The sequence below is a fragment of the Brienomyrus brachyistius genome, unplaced genomic scaffold, assembly GCF_023856365.1.
Source record: "Brienomyrus brachyistius isolate T26 unplaced genomic scaffold, BBRACH_0.4 scaffold74, whole genome shotgun sequence".
Lineage (NCBI taxonomy): Eukaryota > Metazoa > Chordata > Actinopteri > Osteoglossiformes > Mormyridae > Brienomyrus > Brienomyrus brachyistius.
In genome coordinates, this window is record NW_026042349.1 from 445,252 (window position 1) to 472,410 (window position 27,159).

A 27,159-nucleotide genomic window follows, 5' to 3' on the forward strand; every position below is an offset into this window, starting at 1 on the left:
CCACAGTCCTGCCGCCGAAAACGTACATGCCGCTTAGAGCTGCAGCGGAGGCTGAGCCGCTACAGCCAGGCGGAAGTGACTCGCCGTCCCGCCTGCCAATCACAGGGCGGCGCGGCGCTGGGGAATTTCCATCCGGTATCAGCAGGACAGCCCGGAGCAAATAATCCCCTCCCAGAACGGAGGAACCGGCTAGCGGTCCAGCCGCTGTTCTTTGCTGATCTGACATATTACCCGAAGAAGTCCCGCACCGATCCGGTCCGTTACCGAGCTTAAGCTCCCGGGAAGTGTAGCCGCCTTGCGGGTCTGGGACACTGTGAGCCCGGCTGACTCTTCGGATAGTTTATTCCGGTTTCTTTTTTCGGGACAGAGGACTCGGAAGGTGAGCGCTTCGCTGGACGATCGTTTTTTTTTTTTTTTTTTTAGTTTTCCCAAGTAGTGTGTGCAGAGGGCCTACGGCTCGGGCAGCATGTGAGCCGGCCGAGGCGCATGTGTGAGCGGGAGGCTAGCAGGCTAAAGGGCTAGCAGGCTAACAGGCTAACGCGTGCGGGATGCAGACGCCGGTGCGAGCAGATGTCGGCGGCAGACGCTTCGGAAACGCGATGAACCCGGCGAATTTGGGTTTTAAGTGTCTAACTTTGTTTATTTACAGATTTACACGACACGCGTAGGCTGCGGGACGCGGTTACTAAAACTACGGCAAGTCCTGATCGCAGTGAGGGAATATGGGAATGATGGACGGGAGCTGCGGCGCGGCCGCCCCTGTCACTTCCATGCCCTGACAACGTCGCTAAATACGCGCACCGCCACCCCATTATTTCTGGGTTGTTTTTGTCTGCATCGTTGAGTGTTACGATGTTGCTGGTTATTGGTTTAGTACCTAGTTATTGTCTTTCAGCCTGAGGAACACGTGGCTAGAACTAGCTTTCAAGTTTTCCCTCGTATTTGAAGTAGATTTTTGTATTAGCAGTTAAAGAGGGTAGGGCAGACTGCGCGGCTCCTGCAGTGCGTGTGCTCACCGGGCCCGCGTGACGTTCTGCGCATATCTTCATCTTTAACATTATCATTTGCAAGAATCAATGAATGAAATAGCAATGGCGAAGTTTGTACATGATATGGCTGCTTGACTCATTGGGAATAGTTCAGGTGCATTGGACTGGGTCGACGGTAATAATCTCCTCTTGATAGCTGATTATTTCGTTTAAAATCGAATTAAAACCTTATTTTCATCCTGCTTTGTTCTGAAACAATGGAATGGAAAATTATCTGTGTAATTATAGTCAAATCATTCTGGTCAGTTATCCTTGCTCTTGGTTCTGAGATCTCTCAGTATTTGTCCTTGCTGCCCTACACACATCACCTCTGCCATCTTTGGGTCAGATTACCCAGGGCTGTCAGTTTGAGCAGAAACCTCTTTGTTTCCATTTAGTGCTGCATCCATAGCAGCTAAAGTGCCCCCCATTTCCCCCTCTTCTCCAGGAGAAGGTCTCAGCCTCACAGTAGATGCCGTGCTTCCCAGAAGGGTGGAGGCAGTAGACGTTGGAAGAGAGAGTCTGTGCGCGACTGGAGCCCATAATGAACAACAGCAGCAGCAACAGTAGCCATCGTACCCCCAGGACTCGGAGCGGCCGGATGGGGGAGCCGGGCCCGGAGGCCCCCCGGAGGACCCTGTCCTCTCAGGAGGACAGTGTGTGTTCTGTGGGTGCGGCTGGAGCTGGGAGCTGCTTCCCCAGCAGGCTGTTGCAGCTGCCTTCCACTCCGCTGTCCCGCGCCCAGCTAAGGCGCCTAGAGGAGCACCGGTACAGCAGTGCGGGACGCTCCTTGCTGGAGCCGCTCATGCAGCACTACTGGGAGTGGCTGGTGAAGCGCGTGCCCCCCTGGGTGGCTCCCAACCTCATCACCATCGTGGGCCTGGTTACCAACATCGCCACCACCCTGGTGCTCGTCTACTACTGCCCCACTGCCACCGAGCAGGTAGGAAGGCCTTCGTATCGCAGCCGGTGCTGCTTTAAGGCTCGGGCCCTTTTCCTCAGTTCTGTTTGTCTGTCTTCTGACCACTTATTCCGGTCAGGGCTGTGGAACAGCCCTATTTAGCAGTTTAATTCAGCTTATTCACAGCAAATGGACTCCGATTGAAAAAATGTACATTTGACATCGTACACTGATGAATCCTGCTTTCCGTCTGAGTGCCTCTTTTAGACTTAGAACAGCAGGTTCCCTTCTGAAAAAATATCCATCCGATTCGTCTGAATATCCGTCCGTCCGAGTTTGCTGCCTAGTTGAAGCTTTTGACTGGGCTCTTGTCAGCAGTGCTGCCGCCGCCGTGGACCCTGACAGCCAGCGCTTCTTAGCTGCCTCACAGGATTTGAGAGACCTTACATTTTCAGTCGGCCCTTTTTAGGGTTACTGGTTAGTGGAGAGGCTCATCAGGGGTGCAGTTCTAAAGAGACAAAACGCTGGTGTGACTGCGGGCGTGACTTTGTTCGGGTATCTGCTGCTGCTGTATTGCCCAGAGAGACGTACTTTATGGCTGCATTTTGAAGCACCTCTGTGCACATGATGCCCCTGCACCACTGCTGCAGCTCTAGCTTATGACATGAACAGGCTGTCAGATAATCTGCTGTTTTGATCCTTTGTTTCATGACGGCCATGGGGGGAGCCCAGGCACAGCGTGTAGATGTCCCCCGTGCCCTACATGTAAATACATTTCTGCAATGACTCCCTAGTGACAGGCCATGGCTCTGTGCCAGCACTGTTCTAATTGAGCAGACAGACACGACCCCCCCATGAGTGAATGAAGGTGGTAGTTCCCTGGGTCTTTGGTTTGTTCCTTCGTTTGTTCATGATCCTATTGGTCCACCGTCAAGCACCTGATGTTCTCATTCTCTTCTGCATGTAACTGAGACATCTTTGGCCCTGGGGCAGGAGAGCGAGCGACTCACATACTCCCACATCTTGGGTTACGGCCTCGACCTTTCTGCGAGCACGTGCCTGTGGCCGGGCCACCCTCCTTCAGGGTGGGGCCACGGCTTTGCAGGACGAGCGCGTGTTTCAAACTGGCGTGGGGGGCCACCCGTGTGCTTCCCAGTTTAGGTTGCAGTAAAAAGGTGGGACATTTTGTACATGCCGTACCTGTGCTCCTTAGCTTATGTAACTTGTTTTCCGCTATTAATAACTTTCCCCTTTCATCTGTGGGATGTGGGTCTAGAAAACTGAACTTAGTTTAGTTGCTTAGTCATGAAAGATAAAGAATTCTCCCTACGCAGGGACCATGTAAGTTTCTTGGCTGTATTTACTCACAAGCAGCTTAACGTGAGTTCTGGTGATGTTCTTGCACGTGTTTTAGCAGTGGTCTGGTTGTGAAATAGTTTAAAAGTACATAATTCAGGGTAGAAGACATCAGAGATGGCAGTGTGTAATAGGCAGGGAGGTACAAAGACTTTTGTTGACCACCAAAGGTGCAGCTGTGCGTATCTTCGAGGTGGAAAGAAGGAACTGACTTGTGTACGTGCTGGGGTGTAAAGCAGAATCTCATTGGACACGTGATGGTGTGTCATCTCTGGTCATGTGATGTCACGTCAGGTGACATCAGGTTTTGCAATTGTTTCATTTTTGAAAAGTCATTTACACATGAGTAACTGGGTTGTACCTGGAGGGAGGACATGTTTTCTTTTTCCTTGTAGTATACTGTGCAGTCGGGGTATGCTTCCTGAATACGTGCTGAGTTTTTTTTTTTTTTTTTTTTTTTTTTTTGGTGGGGGGGGGGGGGAGGCAGAGGGGTGGGTCCTCCAACCTTGGCTTATTGTGTTATTTGAAGTATTTCACATACAGGAGACCGCAACAGGACCAAGACAACCTCCCCCAAAAATGTCAAGGTCTAAGCAACAGACAGACCACTCTGAAATCAGTGGTCACCTTTTTTATCTTCATTTTTTGAGGCTTTTGGTGAAGCTGAGGGCTCCGCCTGGCGCCCGTTTGCTCCGCCCGGCGCCCGTTTGCTCCGCCCGGCGCCCGTTTGCTCCGCCCGGCGCCCGTTTGCTCCGCCCGGCGCCCGTTTGCTCTGCCCGGCGCCCGTTTGCTCCGCCCGGCGCCCGTTTGCTCCGCCCGGAGCCCGTTTGCTCCGCCCCGCGCCCGTTTGCTCTGTCAGGGTCATCCTGGCTGAGCTCTTAGGCTGCTGTTAGCTGTGAAACACTTGTAAACAGGTGTTGGAGACATTCTGCTTTGTAGGCACTGTTTTTTGCTGGTACTATGTGCAGTTTAACACAGTATTTAGTATTTGTATTGTATGACACTTCCATGTTCAGCTGTGTTAAATAATGGATGGTGATGCTGAAGAGCATATTGGGTGACCTAAGAGCTCGGGCACCTCTGTGGGCTTACCTGGGGCTTTCTACTCGGGCACCTCTGTGGGCTTACCTGGGGCTTTCTACTCGGGCACCTCTGTGGGCTTACCTGGGGCTTTCTTTTCAGGCACCTCTGTGGGCTTACCTGGCCTGCGCGGTAGGCCTGTTCATCTACCAGTCCCTGGACGCCATAGACGGCAAGCAGGCACGCCGCACCAACAGCAGCACCCCGCTAGGAGAGCTGTTTGACCATGGCTGTGACTCGCTGTCCACCGGTAAGTTACAATGACCAGCCCCCACCCCCAGCTTCATGGACACATGCGCAGAAACATCTTCAGATTCATTCCTATGTATTTATACTTAGCGAATATAGCCAGATGTGTAGCCGGTAGATGTAAAGATTGGATTATTGTGTATGCGGTGGCTGTCGCTGGGACCACATGATATTCATGGGGTTTGCTGCTGATCTTGCCATCTTCCAGTGTTTGTGGTCTTGGGCACCTGCATCGCCCTCCAGCTGGGCACCCATCCGGACTGGATGTTCTTCTGCTGCTTCGCTGGCATGTTCCTGTTCTACTGCGCCCACTGGCAGACCTACGTGTCTGGCACCCTGCGCTTTGGCATGTGAGTGGCCTCGCACTGCAACATATATGCACACGAGCACGGACAGACACACACACACACACACAGGTTTGCTTTGCCATTAGGATGTTTCGGGCCAAAGCCCCAAAGTCTGTCTTACTTAAAGTAAATATGATTCCTAAGGATGGGAGTAATTTGGTGTATCTGACACAAATGTGATGGATATGCAGTGTTTAGATACCAAGTAATTACTTTATGTATGTGATCTTAGGATGCGGTTTTGCAATTCGGAAGTCATTTCTGTGTAATTCTTTACCTAATAATTGTCAATATCTGTGTCATTTACATTTACGGCATTTAGCAGTTGCCCTTAGCTAGACCAACTTACATAAGTGCTTTAAAGTCTCTGTGAATACATTCTGATACTGGTTCAATAGAACCCGAGTAAGAGTAAGAATACTGTCACTCTAAATACTCTGTTGGCAAGTGATACAATTTTTTTATAATAATGAATATAACCCTGGAAGTGCTAATCTAAGTACTTCTGAGAGAGGTAGTGTAGGTTTTAAAGTTCATTCCAAAACAGAGAAGAGTTTTGATGTATGGGTACAGTAATCAACCACTTGTATGGGTCAAAAAGCCTGGGACAGAATCATTCCTTTTTAAAAAATTCACTTGTAGTAACCGTTTTGGGCCTTTTTATACATGAAAAAATTTAAAATGACCTAATATTTTGCGTGAGAGTCTGAAAGCGTGAGTGTCAGTGTTATTAAGGGTTCAAGCAGCATTAGCTGCAAGATCGCTATTGTTTTGCTTTTACCTGTAATTGTTTTATTTTTTATCATTATTACTTAATTTAACATAACTGTCTCAGCTTTTGTGGTAATTGTTTTATGTTCATTCTCTGCTAATATAATAATACACATTGAAAGCAATTCATATCTTCTCATCCTTGCATTAGAATATAGACAAGTTAATATTTCATGTGTTATGTGGTAATGCTTTGCCATGTTTTAAGTTTATTACACACTGAATGTTGAACTGAAGCTTGACCTTTGAAAAAGTATATCGCAAGTCAAGTCGTTATCGCGGTGTCTGTCTGAAAAAATCATGATTAAATATTTCATTAAGTCTTTCAGCCCTAGCCCAGGCAGAGTTAGACGTACTGGACCGGGCAAGGTGTGGAGCGATCACACTAGTCAGACAAGCTCGACTTTGGGGGTCAAACGCGCTCAGGCGCAGTACGGATCGTCTAGTGTACACCCTTAGAGTGTCATACTGCAAGAGTACATTACACAGCTGCTTAGCTGTTGCAAATCTATATTTATGCTTTTACTCATTATGCTATAAAACGGGTGAATTGTTTCTTTTTCCACTGAAGCCCATCCCTCCAAAGATTTATGCTGAGCTAGAGGAATAAAATTGAAAAGCTAAGTTGAGCTGCCTCTCTCTCTCTCGTCCTTCCTTGAATGGCAGGTTTGCAGTTGTAGAGGTACAGCTCACTCTAGGCCTTCTGCAGATGCTCACGGCCGCATTTGGTCCAGAGTTCTGGAACTTGACGGTAACTGGGGCCAAATCCCCTTACCATAGCCCCTCCCCCTTGGCGCATGGATTGCGCTCAGCCATTCCCACCGCTTCCTGCATGTGCTGCTTAGCCAGGAAATCGATCTGTGCTCTTCTAATGAAACTAGGGGATCACAACTTCAAAGGAACCCCACAGTCATTCTTCAACTCAGCCAGCTAGATGTGACTGATATAATTATTGATCAAATTATTATCTTTAGTCGTAGTTAAACTTAGTCTTGCTTTTGATCACATTTTGACCAACTTGTGAGTTACAGGTATGAAATGTTGTGGACATTGATCTTGCATCATCAGACCAAATGGTATTAAGTCCTGAGTGCCTGGTTACTGGAATCCCTTGTCTTTTTTCACAGCCTTTAAGCAGGTACCTTGGAAAAATAAGATTCCCAGTTGTATAAGCTGTGATCCAGACCGTGTTAAAAAAATGAAGAACGATGTTGGAAGTGACCAAAGGGGTATTGATCTCTAAAGTTGCCTGACAATGAGAAGGCTAGAATTTGCTCAAATAAGACTCGTGTCTTTTTCCGGATAACCAAATGGTTTCCTGTGTATCTGTATCTTATATACATTTCAAACTGACACCTAGCACCTTGGGTTCTAGACACATCCATCTTCTGATATCTCACTGTTTTTTGTGGGACATCGTAGTCTCATTCTAGACTGGAGGACAGTTAAACTCCCAACTGCTCTGTCAGTTGTCAGTGTGCTTATGAAGATTCTTATTTCTTATTGTATTTTAAAGAGGATCTTTTCTGATTAGTTTTTCCATGAATAATACAGAGAGTTTCCCATGAATCCTATAGAAAAGAGCAAAGACCTCTTCTCACTGGAAATTGTGAGATAGCTGCGAGCTGTGATTTACTCTTGGCATAACTAAAATCTTAATACTTGGCAGAATGAAATGAGTATTATTTGGTAAAGGTTTCTATGAGAAATATAAGGATGGACATACTTCTTTGCTTTTAATGGGATGAAGTGTGGTTTGGGTGGGAGACCTGTAGGGGGCGCTGTGCTCTGCATGGTGACGTGAAGTGCTGACCTTCTTCTAATCCTGCTTATGATTCTTCTGCTTTCTTTACCGGCTCAGCATTGATGTGACTGAGGTGCAAATCTTCATTATAATCATGTATTTGCTGGCCGCTGTCGGAGGATCGGCTTTTTGGCAGTTCCCGGTAATTGTTTTTACCCCCCTTTAATTTTCCGGTGTGTGTGTGCCTGGTTTTAATTTCTGATATAGGACCTGTGAGTGATCGTAAAGCTAAAATGAATTTCTGTACAAAGATGTGCTTGTATAACATTGTAGCCGACTGTTACTCTGCTGCAGTCGGCTTAGCTGTACAGCACAGCTATAGCACTCGTCTTATAACCCTTCAAGTGATACCTTCTGAATGTTTTTTCAAATGTTATTTTCAGTATGTTAAAGCTACATTCTGTCCTCATTCAATTTGCTGCTTATCTCTTGCATAGTTTTACTATTTTTGAAGACTTCTGTCCATGTTCCCTGTGAGGTGCTTACTGGCTTTTTTGGGTCCGCAGGTTCCCGTGATTAGCATTCAGATGAAAATAGTTCCTGCCATTTTCACAGTGGTGGGAGCCATATTCTCTTGCATGAACTATTTTCGGGTGATATTTACCGGTGGTGTTGGGAAAAATGGATCGACAATAGCGGTAAGTGCACAGCCGAAAGGCTCTGTGTGTGTTCTTATAGCCATAAGTTGAATATGAATAGAAATGTTAGGGCATGTAAGTGACAGCAAGATCACTATCTGTGTAATTACAAACCTAAGGGTATGAATTTGAATCATTCCAGGCTCTGACCCTTGCTAGGTTGGCTAAGGCTCTCTGCTTTGGCTTAACAAGTGCTTCTTTTCCTAATATTCAAAAAGTGCTGAGGTCACTTTAATATCAAACACTTCAGGTGGCCCATCAGCATAAACAAAACTATTTGCAGTGACAGATTGTTTGAGAATGCAGTATTATTTGTGATGTTTGAGTGCTTTTGTCTTCCAGGGAACGAGTGTCCTCTCCCCGTTATTTCACATCGGCTCTGTGGTAACTCTGGCCGTAATGATCTACAAGAAGTCTGCTGTCCAGCTCTTTGAAAGGCACCCCTGTCTTTACATCCTGGTGTTTGGCTTTGTGTCGGCCAAGATCACCAACAAATTAGTGGTAATTGCCTGTTTTACCAGTAGATAAATAAGATCCCCTGTGTGGTGTGTATTTTCTTCTTGCGTTTTAAATTTGTATTAAAAATTATTAATTTTACTATTATTGTTATTATTATTGCATGTTATTTTTTGCTGAAATATCTAAGATAAATGGTAATTTTTTTTCTAACTTTTTAAAATAAGGAAAGGTCTGGGTCACTCAGTCACATATAACAAACTGTCGGGTTTGCCGCTTCAGTCACAGGGACTGATATTCTGACGCTATCAGTAGCCCTAAGGGGAGATGGTCCCTGGTGTGGCCTGGCGGATTTGCAGGCAGGCATTCTCTTAAGATAAGCACTGCAGATTAACTGACAGCGAGTGTGTGCTTTGTTTCTCTGTAGGTTGCACACATGACAAAAAGTGAAATGTACCTTCATGATCTGGCTTTTCTTGGACCCGGACTGCTGTTTCTGGACCAGTATTTTAACAGCTTTATTGATGAATACTGGGTTCTGTGGATCGCACTGGTAAGGCTTATGTGCTTAACTGATTAATCACCATTCAGCTGGATTGTGGGCCACACGTACTGCTAATACATATTGAGTTGCCGACTGCAGGTGCTGTATAGAGGTCGGTGGCTTCTAGTGGCCAAACATCTTGTATTATGACACGATTGGTTTTCCGGACCACAGCCTGAGCTGTTGTTCTGCACCCACAGGTCTTGTCCTCCTTCGATCTAGTTCGCTACTGCATCAGTGTTTGCAACCAGATCGCCTCCCACCTGCGTATTTCCGTCTTCAAAATAAGGCCCCCAGCCACCATCGCCAGTCTGCCCGGCCGCAACCATCATTCTTGACTTTCAGGTCTTCTTGTTTTTCGGTTGTTTTTTTTTTGGGTGTTGAGGAAAACGTAGTTGCAATATTTTTGATCAAATATAAAACCAGTTAAGCAAACTGATAAAGATATAAAAGGAAAATATGAATAGAGTGGAAATAATAATTTACCTTGACTGTCTCTGTGTGCAATTTTTTTTAGAGTTTAGTCCATCCAGCCTTGAACTGTTGTATGAAGCTTCGGGTTTATAGGTCATGGAACTTCCTGGTTTATTTATTTGCATTTTTCCCTTAATTTTTTGGTCGTGCTCCTTTACTTGCAGCTATTTTTTCTACTATGCAGGGGTAAAAGTGAAAGGAAAATAATTTTCGTTACTCCACTCCACTCTTGAAATATAAACAAGTGTTTTTTTCTAAGTACACCGGTGCACTACCAAAAATATGTTCACTCTTATTATTTCTTATTAATTTGCCTGGGACAGTGTGTCCAGAATATCTTATTCTGATATTATTCTGACCATGTACAATTTTATGGGTTAATTTCATTTAAATTTAACCTCAATGGTATTGTTCTACCAAATCATTTTAGACTTGGTTGACTAATCACATTGTTCACAAATTTTTATTGCTTTGAAGACATGCAAATAGCCTCCCCAACCAAAAGTTTAAAAAAATATTGTTCAGTATTAGTTTTTCTTCAGCTAATGTTTTTTTGACATCTGAATTGGAGGGGGCGCACCCAGGTGTGTCTGTAGTTGTGGCTCTGTGCTGTATTTTAACCTCTGGTTCCTGTTTAAGGAAACATGGATCATTTTAGGACAAAACTCCCCTTCTTGTCACTCCTGCTTTTAAAGCCTGTTTCACTCTTGTCATGTTCAGTGGCCCTCTTTCGTCGTTGCAGATGTGACTGTATATAGTCAGGTGTCCAGCTTGTATGAAGACCAAATGCTGTGTTTTTGACCACTGGGGGGAGGGGGGGCACTACAGAGGAACTCGCTGTACAAGCAAATGTAAGAACAGGCAAGGAACGTTACATGCTTCTTTACAGTTAGTCACTTTTATTCATTACTCATGCTCTTCCTTGGCTTTTCTGGCACTGCAAATTGCCTACGTAGGTACAACACCCCCCCCCCCCCCCCAATGGTATTTTTGTAAAAATCCTTAGGCTGCAGAATCGTTCCCTACTTTTGTGCCGCCATGTAGTCCGCGACATGGCAGGTCCCGCACCGCGTGTATTGTGGGTCTGTGCCAGTGTTACAGGGCCTATGGAAGCCAAATCCGGCACCATCAAACGTTAGCGACCATCTTACCTTCCGCTGTTTCCTCGTGTGACTGTCTGCTTGTATGAGGGCTGTGGGCAGCTGGTAGTTGCTACAGGAACAAGAAAAATGTTTACATGCTAATATTATTTATTTTTCTTTCTTCCCTGTAATCACACTGCTTTTCCTGTGCTTTCACTGGCAGTGCTCCTTCTGGGACACTCAAATGTTGCTTTTGAACAGCTGTTGCCCAGGTGAAATCGGTCCATTCTATATACGATAGAGGCTTTATTTCCTTCTTCCCCCGGCAGCATTTTGGGGTCCCTTGAGGACTATGCTTACGTCTTAACCTTGTGGTAGCAAATCCTGAAGTATGAGGACAGACCAGCCTGTCTGCCAGCCATTCGCAGTTTTAGGTGAGGTGCTTTACATGTGCTTTCCATGTAGAGGAAACGGCCTGTTCCCACTGGATCCCTACACAGTGTACCGTCGGAGTGTTCTTGGCGCTGTTTTGGGGGCAGTGCATTTGGGGGCTTTGGCTGTGGATCTCCGGTTTAGGTTACAGATGGCAAGGAACATTGGGACTGACAGTCCTGAAGGTGTAAAATGATGCATCATTTTGGTGTTATGTCAGTCTTCTATAAGTACATCTATAAATCATGTCTATTAAACTCATTTTCTATGCTATATTTTTCAATAAGTAGTAAATAATTGCCTTAAGTCTTGAATCTGTTTCCCCATGTTTGATGTTGAATATTCGTACAATAAGTGGGACATTCTTTTTGGACTGGAAAAGGGTGCTTTTCATTTGTAGCAGGATAGTCTCAGGTGTACAATATTATCAGTCTAAACATACCAAGGTCAGTAGTGCGTTTGTGTCCCCCCCCACCCAGAATTATCCATTGAAAGCTGCTATACCCTGTTTACCTCCATCTGGTTTCTGTCAATAGTGTCTGTGGCTGAGTTTGACTGCAGGCCTGCTTGGTGTTGCATCTTGGTTTCTCTATAATTAAATGCCTTTGTTCTGTTGTTCACAAGACTTGATAAGGTCTTTACAGTTTTGTGACTGCATGTAACATCACTTCAGTTTTGTTTTTAGATTCCTCGAAAAAAGAGGCATGATCATATCTGCCATTGCCATACAGTGTCATTTAGTTTTGTACAAAATTAAAAATGTCTGCCTATAGATGTTCATTATTTAAAAGAAATGGTAACTTCTGTTAAAGGTATGCAATTATTCACCAGTAACTTAACCATCAGTTTAATTTGAATGTATGTATCCATGGAAATGTTAAGTGATGTCTCTGGGTTTTCTAACCCCTTTGTGAGCTACATTTATGTATCAAGACGTGAAAATCCTAAAAGCGAGTAGTATTTAATAACAAGGTGCACAGCTCTAAGAGACACTGCCTTTAGCTACATTATAACCAAAGTTGTTAGACCTTAACATGCTTCATAAAAAAATAATACTGTTTAACTTCATTGAATGTAGAACATGGAAGGTTTTCTTCCCTTTTTGTTTCGTTTGATATCTTTAAATTCTGCCCAAAGTTCCGTTTAGTTAAGTTTGTCTAAAACTTTACGTTTCTTGCCTTTTAGGGATACATGATTCTTAAATTTGTTTTCTTGATTGTAAAAAAATAATTTTTAAATAAAACATGCTTATGTAAATAAAGATTGCTATATTTATGATAATGGATGATTATTTTTTCACACATTTTTCTTTGCCTAAGACTTTTTTTTTTTTAATTTACCATTATTTCCCTCTGATATATTTGACTGTTTAATTTTGGATTTTATTTTTTTGACACAATGAATTGATTCAATCTTTGTTTTAATGCAAGAAGCTCCACTCCCAAGCACCATACTTTCATGTATTTATATATACTTGCAAAACACATGACTGGATGAAGTCAGATGTGAATGAATGTTATACTTCTATAGTGCTTTTCAAGACCCCCACAGCACCACACAGAACCACTTGAAGCACCATCTCTGTGTAGCAGCCACCTGGATGGTGTAACCATTCTGCACCAGTATGCTCACCACACAGTAGATAAGGTGGTGGAGGGGCAAGAGAGAATTCACCAGTTAGATATAGGGGATGATTAGGAGGCCAGATTTGATAGAGAGACAGCGGGATATTTTACCCAAGACATCAAGGTACCAGCCCTATTCTTCCAAAAGATGCCCAGGGATCTTTTATGACCTTGTTTTTTTTTTTACATCTCATCCAAAGGACAGCACCATTTTTACAGCACAGTTTCCCCGTCACTGCACTGGGGCTTTGGGACCCACACAGGAAACAGGACGGGCTAACCTGTAGGCCACAGGATCCCCGACACTAAATTTGCTATATATTGCACTCACTGGTTCGTAGCGAAATTTAAGTGTATTAAACTTAGTATTTAATATATCCTTTTGGAAATCGTAAGAATATGCGAGTATAATTTGTGCTTCCTAATGGCACGTCGTCTCTGCCGGCCGCCGTATTTATAATATTTATTTCACGTCTAATCAGCTTCACCGCTGTTAAATAAACGACTCGCAAACTAGATGGCGCTGTTTGCCTAAAAATAATTTGGTCGGCAAGTCACACTTCATTGCAGTACCTTTTTCTTTTACTTTTTATCAAACCTTCCAAGCTAAAAGAAGTCATTAAAATGTATTTATTTTTAGTTTATCAGTTTTAATAAGTAAAATTATTCGTTTCTATAATCTTTAACCGAGCTTGTCTGGAATTTTGAAGACACGAGTCTGTGTAATTAGGTGCGGTTGATCGAATTTACTAAACTATGAAAAGACGAATTACCAGTTACTTTTTACTTCTGAATAAATTGTAGTATGGATTAGTATAGAGTATTGCATATATATAGATTAGCATAGAGTTAGGCAAGGTAGTATTGTCATACTAAGAGAATCTTTTAATCGAAATTTCTGTGTCTGGTTTAAAAAATTATTTGTGACTGGCCCACTGAAAATACTGTCTCATTAGTATTAAAGTGCTGCAATGACGTTATATCATATTGCTATATTGTGTTTTGATAAATTAAAGGCTCCCGGCATATCGTGCACTGTCGGTGTGACGTTAAAGTGCCACTGACTGAGCGCAGTTCGTACTCAGATGAGGGAAGAGAAACGTTTCCTATACAATGAACATACCGCAACCGTTTTGACCGTTAACGCCGACATGCATCAGACTATCACAGGTTCTCACTTGAATTGTGTAACAGAGGCTTCTGATTCTTAAGTTACTCATCTGCTATTTCTTAATATCTGTTACAACATTACAAAAAAAGTAGATCAGACGAAATTCAGTTGATAACGCCAAAACAACATTACCATCTCAGGCGCAGTAAACAGATTTTATATCATACGTGTTTTTCTAGACGAGCGTAGTTACGGCTGAAACTGTAAATGCACTCAGGCTTAATGTTTAACCGCACAGGATGCTCTACTTCTATTTCCGCTTTCCCATCATTCAGTGAATGGTAACATTTTGTCTATTAAAGCAAATGCCCCCCCAGAAAGAAGCCTTCTTACGAAAAAGGAGAAAAAAAGAAGTTAAAAACAGAATTGCATCTAGCGTAATGACCGCGGAGCATTGCAGTGTTTAGCTTTTTTTTATCAGGTTTTGTACTGGCCACGATTTACGTAATGGTGTGTTGCCAAAACGGCTATTTGCTTTCTTTGAACTGGTAGTATACGGCACGCTGTATGTACCGTAGACGGAACTTCTCCTCTCCCTCACCCTAACAACCAGCCTTCGGACATTTGTTACTTCGTTAAGCAGAACAGGCAGCTGAACCAACTCTGAAAACCACTAGGGAGTCAAGTGGGCTTCACTGTCATAGCCAGGTATACAGTGGCATGAAGAATCATTCGCCCAGGACCACACTGCAACGTACAGCACTGTTTATAAACTTATTGCCCTTTTAAATGTGCACCACTTCAATGCCTGGTCTCTTACAAGTAAGTTTCTCTTGTAGCCACTGAGACATTCTAAAAATGGTTAATTGACAACTCCAATATCAATTAAATACCTGTTAAATGCCTTTTTCAATTACACTGCACACTGTAGTTCAGTTGACATTGTCTGCCTGGTAACTGCATGTATCTCACTTCTTTGATTGTTCATTTAACACTTTTGTGTCTGAACACTTAATGCACTGCCTGTGTTAAACGGGTGAACAAACTGCTTTTAGTAAAACTCACACGTGTTGCTCTTAACTAGATACATGTATGTGTTTAAGTTTATTGTTTTTAACACACATGCTTTTAGGGTGTAATCTCTGGCATATTTTAACTCCTCAAATGAGTGAGGTTTGAGGCTATCTGCTATGAACAGCTAGCTTCCTGCTACCGCATTTTGACTGGAACTTAAACACGTCAGCTAATTGTCTCGCAGCAATTTCAGCCAATTTTAGATTTTAGAATGTCAGCCACAGATATTGACACTGGAACTCCCGTGTGATTTACCGTACAGATGTTTTTAGTGTCCATTGTTGAATTTTCTTGTAAGGATGCATTTTTATTTGTAACAAAACTATTAAAGAAAAGGCTTCAAAAATATCCACCTTTGTCTAGGCAATATCCTTGGTGAAATTAATTAGATATTTTGGTTCTTTTTAGACCGCAGAACCTCTTTGTGGAATGCCTTCACATGAAGATCTATCTAGCATTTCTCTTATTGCTAAGAGGTAAACAAACCATAACATCATATGCAGCAAGAGAGGCTTCTAGAATTTTGCATGCTTTTCCTGGGTTGTGTTTTGCTTGATTTATTTTTCTTATGACTTGGTGTTCTTTTAGAAAGAAAGCCATTTGTAGTCAGTCATTGTTATTTTAAATACTCTCTCTTTATTTTTTATTTATCCCACAGTGGTTTGATGTGATCATAACCTTCACCAGACTTATGCACGCTCACTAGTGTGTTTGCATACACTTATAGATAATATTCTTGTTTGCAGTCTGCAGAGCAGACCGTTTCCTAAACATCAGTCTGGTTAACTTTTCCTTACCAACTAATTTACCCACCTGATTATACTTGCCTACTTTATTTAGGTAATTCAGCTTGGCGTTCACCTACATTTGCAGTGCACATTTGTTCTGAACTCAGGAAAATCCCTTTCATCCATTTGTGGTAACATTTATTTCAGTAAAGGAAAAAAAATGATCTGTTTAAAAAAGGACTTCATAATAAAAAGCTGCATTTCTGTAACTGCACAGGTGGGTCACTGTCTCTGTGTTTTGTTACTGGCTGCCTGCACTTGGCCGGTATTGTGGTTCCAGGTTGCCCTACTTTTGCTCTAAGCTGTTGCCTGAGAAAAAAATGCGACATGAAAGTGCTGTGAGGAAGTCATATGAGGAGGAGCTTTGGATGATTTAAACCGCACAGCCAATCAGCAGTCAGCTGTTCATTAGTTCTTCATCTTGACTCACTCGCATTACTTCATGCTCTGCATTTCCCCCTCTCTAGGTCTGTCTCATTCGAGTACAGCAGCAGTGTGCAGGATCTTCTGCTAGACCTACCTCTGCGTTCTTCCCATGTGGTGGTTCCAGGAGGGATTCTGTGCACTCCCTGCATTCCTGGTGGTCTGGTCATCGGCCACCTTCATCTTGCCTTATGTCACGGCTGTAATGTTGAGGCACGTGGATCCCTGGTTGCCCTATATAAGGTGAGGATCAACAGAAGAACTGGATAAGACATGTTGGTGAGGGGCAGAGCAGGAGGATGTGGCTTTGTAGGGTGGTGGATTGGCAGCAGACGCTGGTGAATGATTGACTGGCAGGAGACAGAGGAAACGCCAATCTGGTAGTGGAATGAAGAGCCTTTGGTTAGCTGGAAAGAGGTATGTTATGATCATTTTGCGGGTCATTTTAGGTTTATATCCAAAGCATCCATTCATCCATCCATCCACCCATCCTCAGTAACTGAACCAGTTAAGGTCACCAAAGTCCAGTCCTTCTATCTGTCATGCTGCAGTATTTTGTTACTTGGACAAAGTAACTGTGATCATTCGTGAATTTTATTAGTTTGAAGAAAAATGTGTTAGATAATCAGTATGCTATTATTTATTTGTTATTAAAGATTGTATTAAAGTAGGTAAGGGTATTACATTTTTGGCACTGCCAGTGGAAGAAAAAAAATCTGCTTTATTTCATATCCTCTCAAATTTTGTTCCTCTGTGGACCCAGTGTAATGCACAGCCTTTGTGGCCTTTCAGGAAGACCGCGGCACTGAAGGCTGTGGAGCTCACAAAGGCGAATACAGATTCCACAAAGAGACCAACTACTCTGTTTACAACTTATCATGAATTAATATGTAGTCTAAAATTCTAAACCTCTATTCCAAGCTGTATATAACTGTAAGATTTCTTTGTTTCTTTGGATACAAGTTCTTGATAAAGATCTCTTTAGCTTTGTCGTATTCACATAGTGAATCTGTATGTCTACCAATCTCAGATTTTCTTAATGATTGCCAACCAATTATCATTTGTGTATTTTAAATTGTCATTGCGAATAACCATTCCACCCTTTTGTAACTGCTACTGATTGATGTAGTTTGAGGATTGACCACAAGGTGTCCCTTGGAAACTGAGTCATGTGCTTGAAGGCAAACATTTAACCGTATGGTTGAGTAATGGCCAAAACACAGATGTCTTGCATTATGCCTTATCTACCTTAACTACACACACATGGTAAAACCTAGTTGTGCATTTGTGAAAACACATCATACATCATTGCTTATTTGCATTATACATTTCCTTTAGCCTATTTTGATCTGTTGCTACTACTTGATAATCTTGTTTAGCAAATGGAATTTGGCAGATTGTATACAAGGGCAACTGGGGGGAAAATACCAATGAAGAGTTGTAATGTGTTTTGTTTTACATTTGAATTATATTTTTCCAGTCATGCTGTGAGTTTGTGCTTGTAGAAATTCTCGTAAGGCCAGCAGCCAATGCGCAGTATGCAAATAAGTTTCATACTGATTTATACTGTTCATTCATTCATTCATTCATTCATTCATTTTTCATACCCACTTGTCCTATTTATTCGGGTTAAGTTTGCTGACCAATATCACACATCCATGGCTAATTGTTAAGGGTGCAAACTACGGACTAACTGTTCTAACATCTGCTCTTCTGTCTGTTGCATTTGCAGTGACTCTGGCATCCAGCCTCCAGAACGTTGTTTGTTTGGGATAATGCTCAATATCTCCTCCTTCCTAGGTAGTAATGGTTTTACATTTGTCTGGCACTGATAGGTCGTTATTCTTTTGATGACTGATGTTCACAGAGACTGTAAAACCTAAACTGGAAGTGATACTGTTAAAAAAGAACAAACCGTAATTGATCCAGATGAGGGATAACCCTAACCCTAACCCAAATATTGAGGGGAGGTAATTCGCAAAAGAACCTTTTAATTTCATGAAGATGGTAAGAAGATTTTATAATGAATATAAAGCATAAATTAATGTTTATTTTATGTTAAACATGTTTGCATGTTGAATACAGTAATATGGATGTTTAGTGAGGTTTTCCCATGTTGCATTCTGTCTGCAGGTATGGCAACCATATACGTGCGTTACAAACAAGTGCAGGTCCTGATGCGGGAGGAACACAGAGTACACCGCCTGAACGCACTCGGCCTCGGTCTGGGCTTTGGGAGCTGCCTGGGAATGTGTGTCGTTGCCAATTTCCAGGTGTGATCAGAGCCCCAGCCACTCGCTCCCAGATTCATTCCATGACACCAGCACTCTCTGTCTGTGTGGCTGCATAACTGATTATCATCCTTATGCTACTCAATGCAGAAAAGTGTCCTGATCGGCATGCACTTTCTGGGGGCTATCATGACCTTTGGCCTGGGGATGCTGTATGTCCTGGTGCAGTCGGCGGTGTCCTACCACATGCAGCCACACGTCCACAGCAAGAGAGTGTTCCTGGTGCGCTTGGCCATGGGACTGTGGAGCTTGGCCAGTGTTATCATCAGTATCCTTCCAGAATGTTCCAGTGACACTGCTGAGCAGGAGGGGTCACCACTAAAAATCGTAAATGTCTGCTGCATGTACAGCAGGCGGCTGAAGTCTAAGCTAGAGGCTGAAACTGGAAGCAGATTGAAAGAATGGGCAAGTTGACAGGAAGTAGGTGAACATGGTGATTTAATAAAATTCTGTTATTGGTTATTAAACATTGGTACACATGGAAAAATCACAGACTAGATATGTGAGTTAACCCCTTTGGACAAGCTGGCATTGTTGGGACTGGGGAACTGGTCACAACTGTGGAAAATTGTTGCTCTAATAAGTACCATCCCAGTTAGAATGTCTACACCCAGTAGAGAGCCATGGCCAGTTAGATGATCAGAAGAACAGTCCAGGAGCCTTTACACTTATTATTCAATTTCAGACAGACTTACACCTAAAACACAAGGCTCCACGTCTAAAAGTGATAAAAGGTTAAGATCGGGAGGGGAAGCTCCTCTCCGGGGCCCGGGGCCAAGCAGGGAATGAAACTCCTAGGTTTTAATTGTGGTTTGTCTGTCCAGACGATGCACTCATTAGTGGCCTGGGGCTGCATTCGGCCTCCCAGCCATAATCTGGAAGAGCGTTGCTACCTGTTTTTTTTTTTTTTTTTTGGGGGGGGGGGGGGGGGGCAGTGTATTAATTATGCTGAGGTACAATCCTGCATGATTTCTGTGTCTTTGGGTTTGACCAGAGCTGGAATGCACTGATATTCCTGCTACAACAATTAACAGGTGATGTTTTAGTGTAAGGATGCTCTGCTCAGCTGTTTCCTGAGGGGCTCTGCAGAGCTAACATTTTGCTAAGCATGTGTTGTAATGTTGAGGGAGCATCATGTGTTGAGGTACTGACTTGCCAGACCAGTGTTCTCTAAGCCTTAATCCTTACCTACAGTGGTTGTGTCTTCAGGCATCATGTACAGCAGTCTGCCTGCTGTTGACGCGATCTTGAAGTCGCACTGGGTCCCTGGGATGCCTGTGAGGTCTTGGTGTTTGTGTGTGTGTGAGGCGACTAGCTTACACTGTGTGTCACTGAGCCCCTCTGCTTGTGTTTGTCCTCCTCACCACCGAATTCCATCTCACTGTGCCCCTTGGCCTGACTCTCTTCTCTCCTGCTGTAGGCCTACACAGCCCACCTGGTCAGCACTATAGCTGAGTGGTCTGTCGCTTTCTCCTTTGTTACATTCTTCCTCACCTACATACGTGACTTCCAGGTAACACCTCCTGTTCCCACATGTTCCTCTGTGTATATGTGGATAGAAACATTACATGCTTTCATTCATCCATTCACCTTAAAACCACTTATGCAGTACAAGGTCTCTGGATCCGAGTCTAGAATTTAATATTTAAATGTATATTGTCCTTTACCAGAAAATCACACTGCAGGCAGAGGCTGAACTGCAGAGCAACCACCTCTATGACTCTACACGCTACAATGAGAGTTCACACTATAGAGAGGAATCCCCGTTGCTGGCTGGAAGTATTTGAGCAAGGGTCCCCCTTCTGGAAGGAGGACTGCCACTGCATCATTTAAGTAACACCATCCCACATGATGGAAGCCAAAGTTCTCTCATCAAACTAAAGAGCTCTTTAACCATTAAGTGTAGGCCTCCTGATTTTTTTTTCAGGATGGAACTACTTCACAAAGTCACCATCATTAACCAGCTTACCTTATTTTTCATTCCAAAGCAACATGCCATTTTTTCATTGAGATCTGTGTATTTCAAGCTGTTCAGCACAAGGCCACAATATCCTGGTATCTTTTGGGACTGTTCGGCCAAAAGTTCTAATCCTGCTCAGGTACGGCATTGCCTTTGCAGATGCTTTTAAAAATCTTGAGAATGTGAGTTCTGAATACGTTTTTCATATTAAGGAAACGTACTACCACGGTGTTTACTTTTTATAAAATAGGTGTTAAATGTAATCAATGACTTCATTCCCACTGTAATATTTCCTACAAAATATGAATTGCAGCTTGTTTTTATATTATTATTTTTTTCATATATTACTTTTATATTAAATACTGTATATTTAATGAATGAGAGAAATTATTTCAATGAAATGTTTATCCTGGTGCTGCTTTTTTCCCAGTCATTACCGCTAGGTATATTCTACAGAAGGAATTGTACAAATGTTCGTGAAAACAGGATCAACACGTGAAACGACTATGTTTGGTTTGAAATTACTTGAGTTCTACTACAAATATTCAGTAAATGTGATCAGAGCAATTTGTATGTAATGACAAGCTAATGAACTGCATGCTTTCCAGGAAACTTTTACAGGAATCTCCGTCTTTATTTTTGTGTGAGTAGTCTTTCGTGAGCTCACGGTACGGCATGTTTTATGCTTAAGCGACTCACGCTTCTATAACTGGACAATCCTACCCCGGATCTTTAATGGTATACTGGTCCTTTAAAACTGAGTTCCAAAGAAAGTTTCCGTAAACGTTGGTGCTGCTGGGAAATATGGGGAAATCACCGAGTTTACTGGGAATTTCCTCACATTCCCGTGATATTAATAGGCCTATATGAGGAAAACGAGATTAATAAAAGTCCCGACAGTTTTAAAACTAGATGGTGTGGCAAAGAAAAGTCTATTTAGTGTTTGCGTCGCGAAATATGTAATGGATTTCCGGGTTTTTTAAATGTAGCCCGTTAATATGTGATTAATCGGGGTATCTCTATAACGTAAAAACGATCGGTGATATTTTTAGCTGAAAAGCAGCCCACATATAATCAACACGGGAAAATGACCGGTTTGGTTAATTATATACATATATGTTAACACATTTAAGGTGGAAAGTGACAGGAGTTTTGCTCAATGAGACAACACTTGCGAAATTTACCGTAAGTTCATTTTTTTAGTCTTAGGAATGAATGGACGTCGGAGGTTCATGGGAAGTTCAGAGAGATGAACTTTTGGTGGATTTTGAACTGTGTTAAAGGGTGACTGATCTTGATCTGTGGGCTGATTAAATCAGAATCTTGGCTCTGTATTGGATTCTGTATACACGAAGAGGAGCTTTAGAAGTTGTAGTATAGAAAATGCAAGTTATTAGCTTTCATGCCAGAGTATTAAAATGAAATATTTGATTTTATGCTGCCATGTGTGACTTTCTACACAATGCCATTCACTTAGTTTTCTGTTTTTACAAGAAGGGCAGCTGTCCTGTGATGCTTTAGTACTAATCTGGAGTTAGAACCTTGAGCCCTAGTACCCCTAAATAAACTCATTTACACTTTTTTCTGGAGGTAAGTCTGGTCCATTGAAATGGTTGGCCTCCAGAACCAAGATAGGATAGCCTACCAAAAGTAATTCGATTGTGATCCCACACGACTGATTTTCAGTCCAGCTTTAGTTGAGGAATTTATACTGTTTATATGTGTGTGAGCTAATAAATTCATTCCTGCTTTTTGGAAAATTTTAATAGTAACCTCTAATGTTATGTATTATTCCAGAACTGTGAATGAATAGTCATTGATCAATTTAAGGGGTGAACCAATGATAACTAGAAGCATTTAGTCATTCTCAAGACTTTTGAGTTATTACAATGAACAATAATTTTATTCATGCATATGATCAATGTTTTTGACCAAACTATTTAACAATGAACTCAGCAGTGACCACAGTTTGAAGTAAAACATTTTATTTCAACTCTACCATGTACATGAATTCCAGTGTCAGGAGTCCTTGAGAAGGAACTTCTCAGAACACCCTACTTATGAGAGTACTGTCACATTCTCTCTGCTTCACACCCATACACATGTTCAACCCATTTGCTGAACCACCAGTCTCACCTTAATTTCCCTTACAGCACTTGATTAAATTACCTCTCAAGAGCAAGAAAAGTTGCTTCAGATTCAGAATCTCATCCCAAAAGAGACTGAAGCCAAAAAACACACAAAATACAGAATTATTTACTTTCATTACATTTAAAAACAACAGCTATCTACATGTACCCCATTCAGACATTTTTCTATGTCTTGGCTCACAGTTTATATGATGCAATGTCCATCCTAGTGTTTCTTTGCCTTTTCTTTTTTCTTCTTTTCTTGGTATTCAACAATCTTTCTGCAAAAATGCCCTAAAGACAAAGGATGAAGGCACCAAATTAGTAACTCAATGAGCTCCCAGTACAAAAGGGGTGTGGTCAGTACAAAAGGGGTGTGGTCAGTACAAAGGGGGTGGGGTCAGTACAAGAGGGGTGTGGCCAGTACAAAAGGGGTGTGGCCAGCACAGGAGGGAGGGTCAGATGACCATGGGTTTTGTGTTAATTAGTTCCCAAAAAGATACATTGTGGTACTGGGGGAGGCACCCAGCTTTATTTTTTAGCGTGTCTGTCTGGTCCTTTGTTTCTGTACTTGTGTGTCCTTCCCTTCCTGTAATAAGATGCCTGTGCCATGTGGTTCTGCTCACCAGCTGACAGGACACTCACGCTCCTTAAATACACATTAATTATAGATGCTGGTGTAGTCAGTAATGACCCTCTGTCGCTCAGAATAATGAGCAGCACAGCAGAAAGCGTGGGCCTCGCGTCTCGCCCGGCTCATGAGGTGTATCCACAGAATCACGGGCACCTGAAGCCACTCTGACAAACATCTGGGCAGATTTAGTTAGATATTCAGCTAGAGCTTAACGATCATACTCGTACAGAGGTGCACTTTCCCAAATGGACCAAGATGGTGGAGTTAAAAAGGTGCTAATGGCAGAGAACTGTCAGGAAGGGGAACTGCTATTATTACAGGAAAGTAATTCTCCAGTTCCAGTAAAATAACGTCCGAGCAAGTCAGATGGCAGAGCAGTCTGCAAACACATTTACTCTCCTGTGACTGGTTATGTCACCTTTCTAGAGACAGTCTAGTCTGCCAGCTATTTGCAGAGTAGCTGCTTTAATAGATACATCCGATGCTAATGAAAAAGTGATTGAAGATTTTTTTTTTTTTATTGGGCAAAGTTTCCATGTGAGGTTCATTGCACAGAGCTAGTTGAGTAAACATTTCAATAATTTAATTAGTATTTCATTAAGACCATTCAAGGTAAGAACCATCATTCAGGGTGTAATAGTGGAGCACTAGCTTTGCTGGTGTCCTTTAGCACAATGTTAGCTGCTGCCTGCTGATCAACCCTTTGCAGCTCGTGTCCTACTATATGCTGCCAATTTCAACTCAGTAACTTTAACACTGACTAGCAGATGACCCACTAACCCCCAGCTAACCTCCTTGGGCAGCTCCCTGGCTTTGCTCCGCCTCCTGAATGAAGAGGTCGAACATCTGCGTCACCAGGAATTTCTTGACAAAGTGTCGTACGACCTTTGGTTCGATGGCCTTGTAAAAGTTCCGCTTCTGAAATACGGCAGGCTGGTTTCCACCCTGAGGCTTGACATACTGGGCAAAATGGCCAACTGTTTTCACGAAGAAGGACACAAAAGCCTCTGAAACCACTTTCTTCAGTTCCTCTGGACCTAGTCAAGCAGGGGTGGTACAGAGCAGAGTATTCAAAACAAGCTCTGGTCCATTTAACGGTGGAAAGTCTGTTCTTTGTGTGGTATGTTGATTGCATATGATTAGTCAAGCTGCATGCTGGTCTTGTCATGGCAGAATAACCAGACTGGTGATAATTTTACATCATTAACACCTGTTCAAATGCTAATTATACATCAGTCAGTTCAAACTGGAATTCAGTGGTGTCAAATATTTAATTTTCAGCTGCTGCTAAGATATCACAGTATTTCATCACATCTTGGATTTTATCCAAAGAATTCCACCTTTACCATTTACATTTGTATATTTACACATAACATCCAACTCATACTGGAGGATAACGACAGAGAAGGTGCGAGTTTGCTAAATGCTCAACACAGCAATTTACTGCAACGTGGCACTTGAATGTGCAGCCCTGACCACTACCGGAGTGATTTAATCTCCCAGTGTCTGCAGCACATTATGCTGTGGAGGTACATTGTACTTTGGCTGTTACATTGTACTTTGGTGAGTCCCATAATACGCTAATTGCAAACCATGTTTAGCTCTATTGTATTTGTCACAATTAAGCTGCGAAAGTTATCATTTTAAACAGCATGAAGAATCATTTTCTATACACTGATAAAATGAGAATAAAATAATCCTTACTTGAATTTTTTTTTCTGGTGCTTAATTCCTGTAGGAGTTCCTCTTGGAGTTTTGGGGGCAAAATAGATGATTCATCCCCTACCTGTCAAAAGGATTAATACAGAATGGGGAACTGGACTGTTACTGACTAAACAGGGAAGAATGGAAAAAATGGTTTTCTTGTGAGGTTCCAAGAAAATGTCTTTCATATGGCAACACACATTCAGATGTTACACTCACCTTCACATAGACGTAACCACACAGGTATACACAGAAGGATGTTACACTCACCTTCACATAGACGTAACCACACAGGTATACACAGAAGGATGTTACACTCACCTTCACATAGACGTAACCACACAGGTATACACAGAAGGCTGTTACACTCACCTTCACATAGACGTAACCACACAGGTATACACAGAAGGCTGTTACACTCACCTTCACATAGACGTAACCACACAGGTATACACAGAAGGCTGTTACACTCACCTTCACATAGACGTAACCACACAGGTATACACAGAAGGGTGTTACACTCACCTTCACATAGACGTAACCACACAGGTATACACAGAAGGCTGTTACCCTTACCTTCACATAGACGTAACCACTCAGGTATACACAGAAGGGTGTTACACTCACCTTCACATAGACGTAACCACACAGGTATACACAGAAGGCTGTTACCCTTACCTTCACATAGACGTAACCACACAGGTATACACAGAAGGATGTTACCCTTACCTTCACATAGACGTAACCACACAGGTATACACAGAAGGCTGTTACACTCACCTTCACATAGACGTAACCACACAGGTATACACAGAAGGCTGTTACCCTTACCTTCACATAGATGTAACCACACAGGTATACACAGAAGGCTGTTACCCTTACCTTCACATAGACGTAACCACTCAGGTATACACAGAAGGGTGTTACACTCACCTTCACATAGACGTAACCACACAGGTATACACAGAAGGCTGTTACCCTTACCTTCACATAGACGTAACCACACAGGTATACACAGAAGGATGTTACCCTTACCTTCACATAGACGTAACCACACAGGTATACACAGAAGGCTGTTACACTCACCTTCACATAGACGTAACCACACAGGTATACACAGAAGGCTGTTACCCTTACCTTCACATAGACGTAACCACACAGGTATACACAGAAGGCTGTTACCCTTACCTTCACATAGACGTAACCACACAGGTATACACAGAAGGCTGTTACACTCACCTTCACATAGACGTAACCACACAGGTATACACAGAAGGCTGTTACCCTTACCTTCACATAGACGTAACCACACAGGTATACACAGAAGGCTGTTACCCTTACCTTCACATAGACGTAACCACACAGGTATACACAGAAGGCTGTTACCCTTACCTTCACATAGACGTAACCACACAGGTATACACAGAAGGCTGTTACCCTTACCTTCACATACATGTAACCACACAGGTATACACAGAAGGCTGTTACCCTTACCTTCACATAGACGTAACCACTCAGGTATACACAGAAGGCTGTTACACTCACCTTCACATAGACGTAACCACACAGGTATACACAGAAGGCTGTTACACTCACCTTCACATAGACGTAACCACACAGGTATACACAGAAGGCTGTTACCCTTACCTTCACATAGACGTAACCACACAGGTATACACAGAAGGCTGTTACCCTTACCTTCACATAGACGTAACCACACAGGTATACACAGAAGGCTGTTACACTCACCTTCACATAGACGTAACCACACAGGTATACACAGAAGGCTGTTACACTCACCTTCACATAGACGTAACCACACAGGTATACACAGAAGGATGTTACACTCACCTTCACATAGACATAACCACACAGGTATACACAGAAGGCTGTTACACTCACCTTCACATAGACGTAACCACACAGGTATACACAGAAGGCTGTTACACTCACCTTCACATAGACGTAACCACACAGGTATACACAGAAGGCTGTTACACTCACCTTCACATAGACGTAACCACACAGGTATACACAGAAGGGTGTTACACTCACCTTCACATAGACGTAACCACACAGGTATACACAGAAGGCTGTTACCCTTACCTTCACATAGACGTAACCACTCAGGTATACACAGAAGGGTGTTACACTCACCTTCACATAGACGTAACCACACAGGTATACACAGAAGGCTGTTACCCTTACCTTCACATAGACGTAACCACACAGGTATACACAGAAGGATGTTACCCTTA

General features: G+C 42.7%; 3 protein-coding genes and 1 long non-coding RNA gene across 10 annotated transcripts in view; 3 read left to right on the plus strand and 1 right to left on the minus strand.

The window, feature by feature from the left end:
- The first annotated feature begins 91 nt into the window (after window positions 1-91).
- On the plus strand, window positions 92-12,443 carry cept1b (choline/ethanolamine phosphotransferase 1b). 2 transcript variants are annotated; one of them, XM_049003091.1, is made up of 9 exons: window positions 92-379; window positions 1,477-1,971; window positions 4,468-4,615; window positions 4,823-4,964; window positions 6,399-6,483; window positions 8,043-8,174; window positions 8,517-8,675; window positions 9,058-9,183; window positions 9,375-12,443. In XM_049003091.1, the coding sequence occupies exons 2-9, from the start codon at window positions 1,573-1,575 to the stop codon at window positions 9,510-9,512; spliced, it is 1,329 nt and encodes a 442-aa protein (XP_048859048.1). In that variant the 5' UTR covers window positions 92-379; window positions 1,477-1,572; the 3' UTR covers window positions 9,513-12,443. The 2 variants fall into 2 exon arrangements, with proteins under 2 accessions (XP_048859048.1, XP_048859047.1); XM_049003090.1 differs by lacking the exon at window positions 6,399-6,483 and adding an exon at window positions 7,594-7,678 and having other exon boundaries at window positions 93-379.
- A 1,795-nt stretch (window positions 12,444-14,238) lies between these two features.
- Window positions 14,239-22,017, plus strand: LOC125726640 (DNA damage-regulated autophagy modulator protein 2-like). 5 transcript variants are annotated; one of them, XM_049002969.1, is made up of 9 exons: window positions 14,239-14,720; window positions 15,381-15,448; window positions 16,228-16,426; window positions 17,916-17,983; window positions 18,317-18,456; window positions 18,565-18,742; window positions 19,669-19,751; window positions 19,895-19,987; window positions 20,145-22,017. In XM_049002969.1, the coding sequence occupies exons 3-9, from the start codon at window positions 16,296-16,298 to the stop codon at window positions 20,259-20,261; spliced, it is 810 nt and encodes a 269-aa protein (XP_048858926.1). In that variant the 5' UTR covers window positions 14,239-14,720; window positions 15,381-15,448; window positions 16,228-16,295; the 3' UTR covers window positions 20,262-22,017. The 5 variants fall into 5 exon arrangements, with proteins under 5 accessions (XP_048858926.1, XP_048858927.1, XP_048858930.1 ...); XM_049002970.1 differs by lacking the exon at window positions 15,381-15,448; XM_049002973.1 differs by lacking the exons at window positions 14,239-14,720; window positions 15,381-15,448 and adding an exon at window positions 16,976-17,116 and having other exon boundaries at window positions 16,293-16,426.
- A 385-nt stretch (window positions 22,018-22,402) lies between these two features.
- LOC125726639 (DENN domain-containing protein 2D-like) overlaps window positions 22,403-27,159 on the minus strand; it is a 31,396-nt gene continuing 26,639 nt past the window's right edge. The window contains exons 14-16 of the mRNA XM_049002968.1: window positions 24,902-24,983; window positions 23,989-24,234; window positions 22,403-22,857 (exon numbers count right to left, since the gene is read on the minus strand). Of these exons, the coding sequence (XP_048858925.1) occupies window positions 22,790-22,857; window positions 23,989-24,234; window positions 24,902-24,983 (396 nt within the window). The 3' untranslated portion in view covers window positions 22,403-22,789. The remainder of the gene's footprint in view (window positions 22,858-23,988; window positions 24,235-24,901; window positions 24,984-27,159) is intronic.
- Window positions 25,132-25,859, plus strand: LOC125726641 (uncharacterized). Of its 2 annotated transcripts, none has more exons than XR_007388318.1 (3): window positions 25,132-25,246; window positions 25,502-25,552; window positions 25,757-25,859. It is a non-coding gene; the product is annotated as an uncharacterized LOC125726641 (long non-coding RNA). The 2 variants fall into 2 exon arrangements; XR_007388317.1 differs by having other exon boundaries at window positions 25,502-25,603; window positions 25,757-25,827.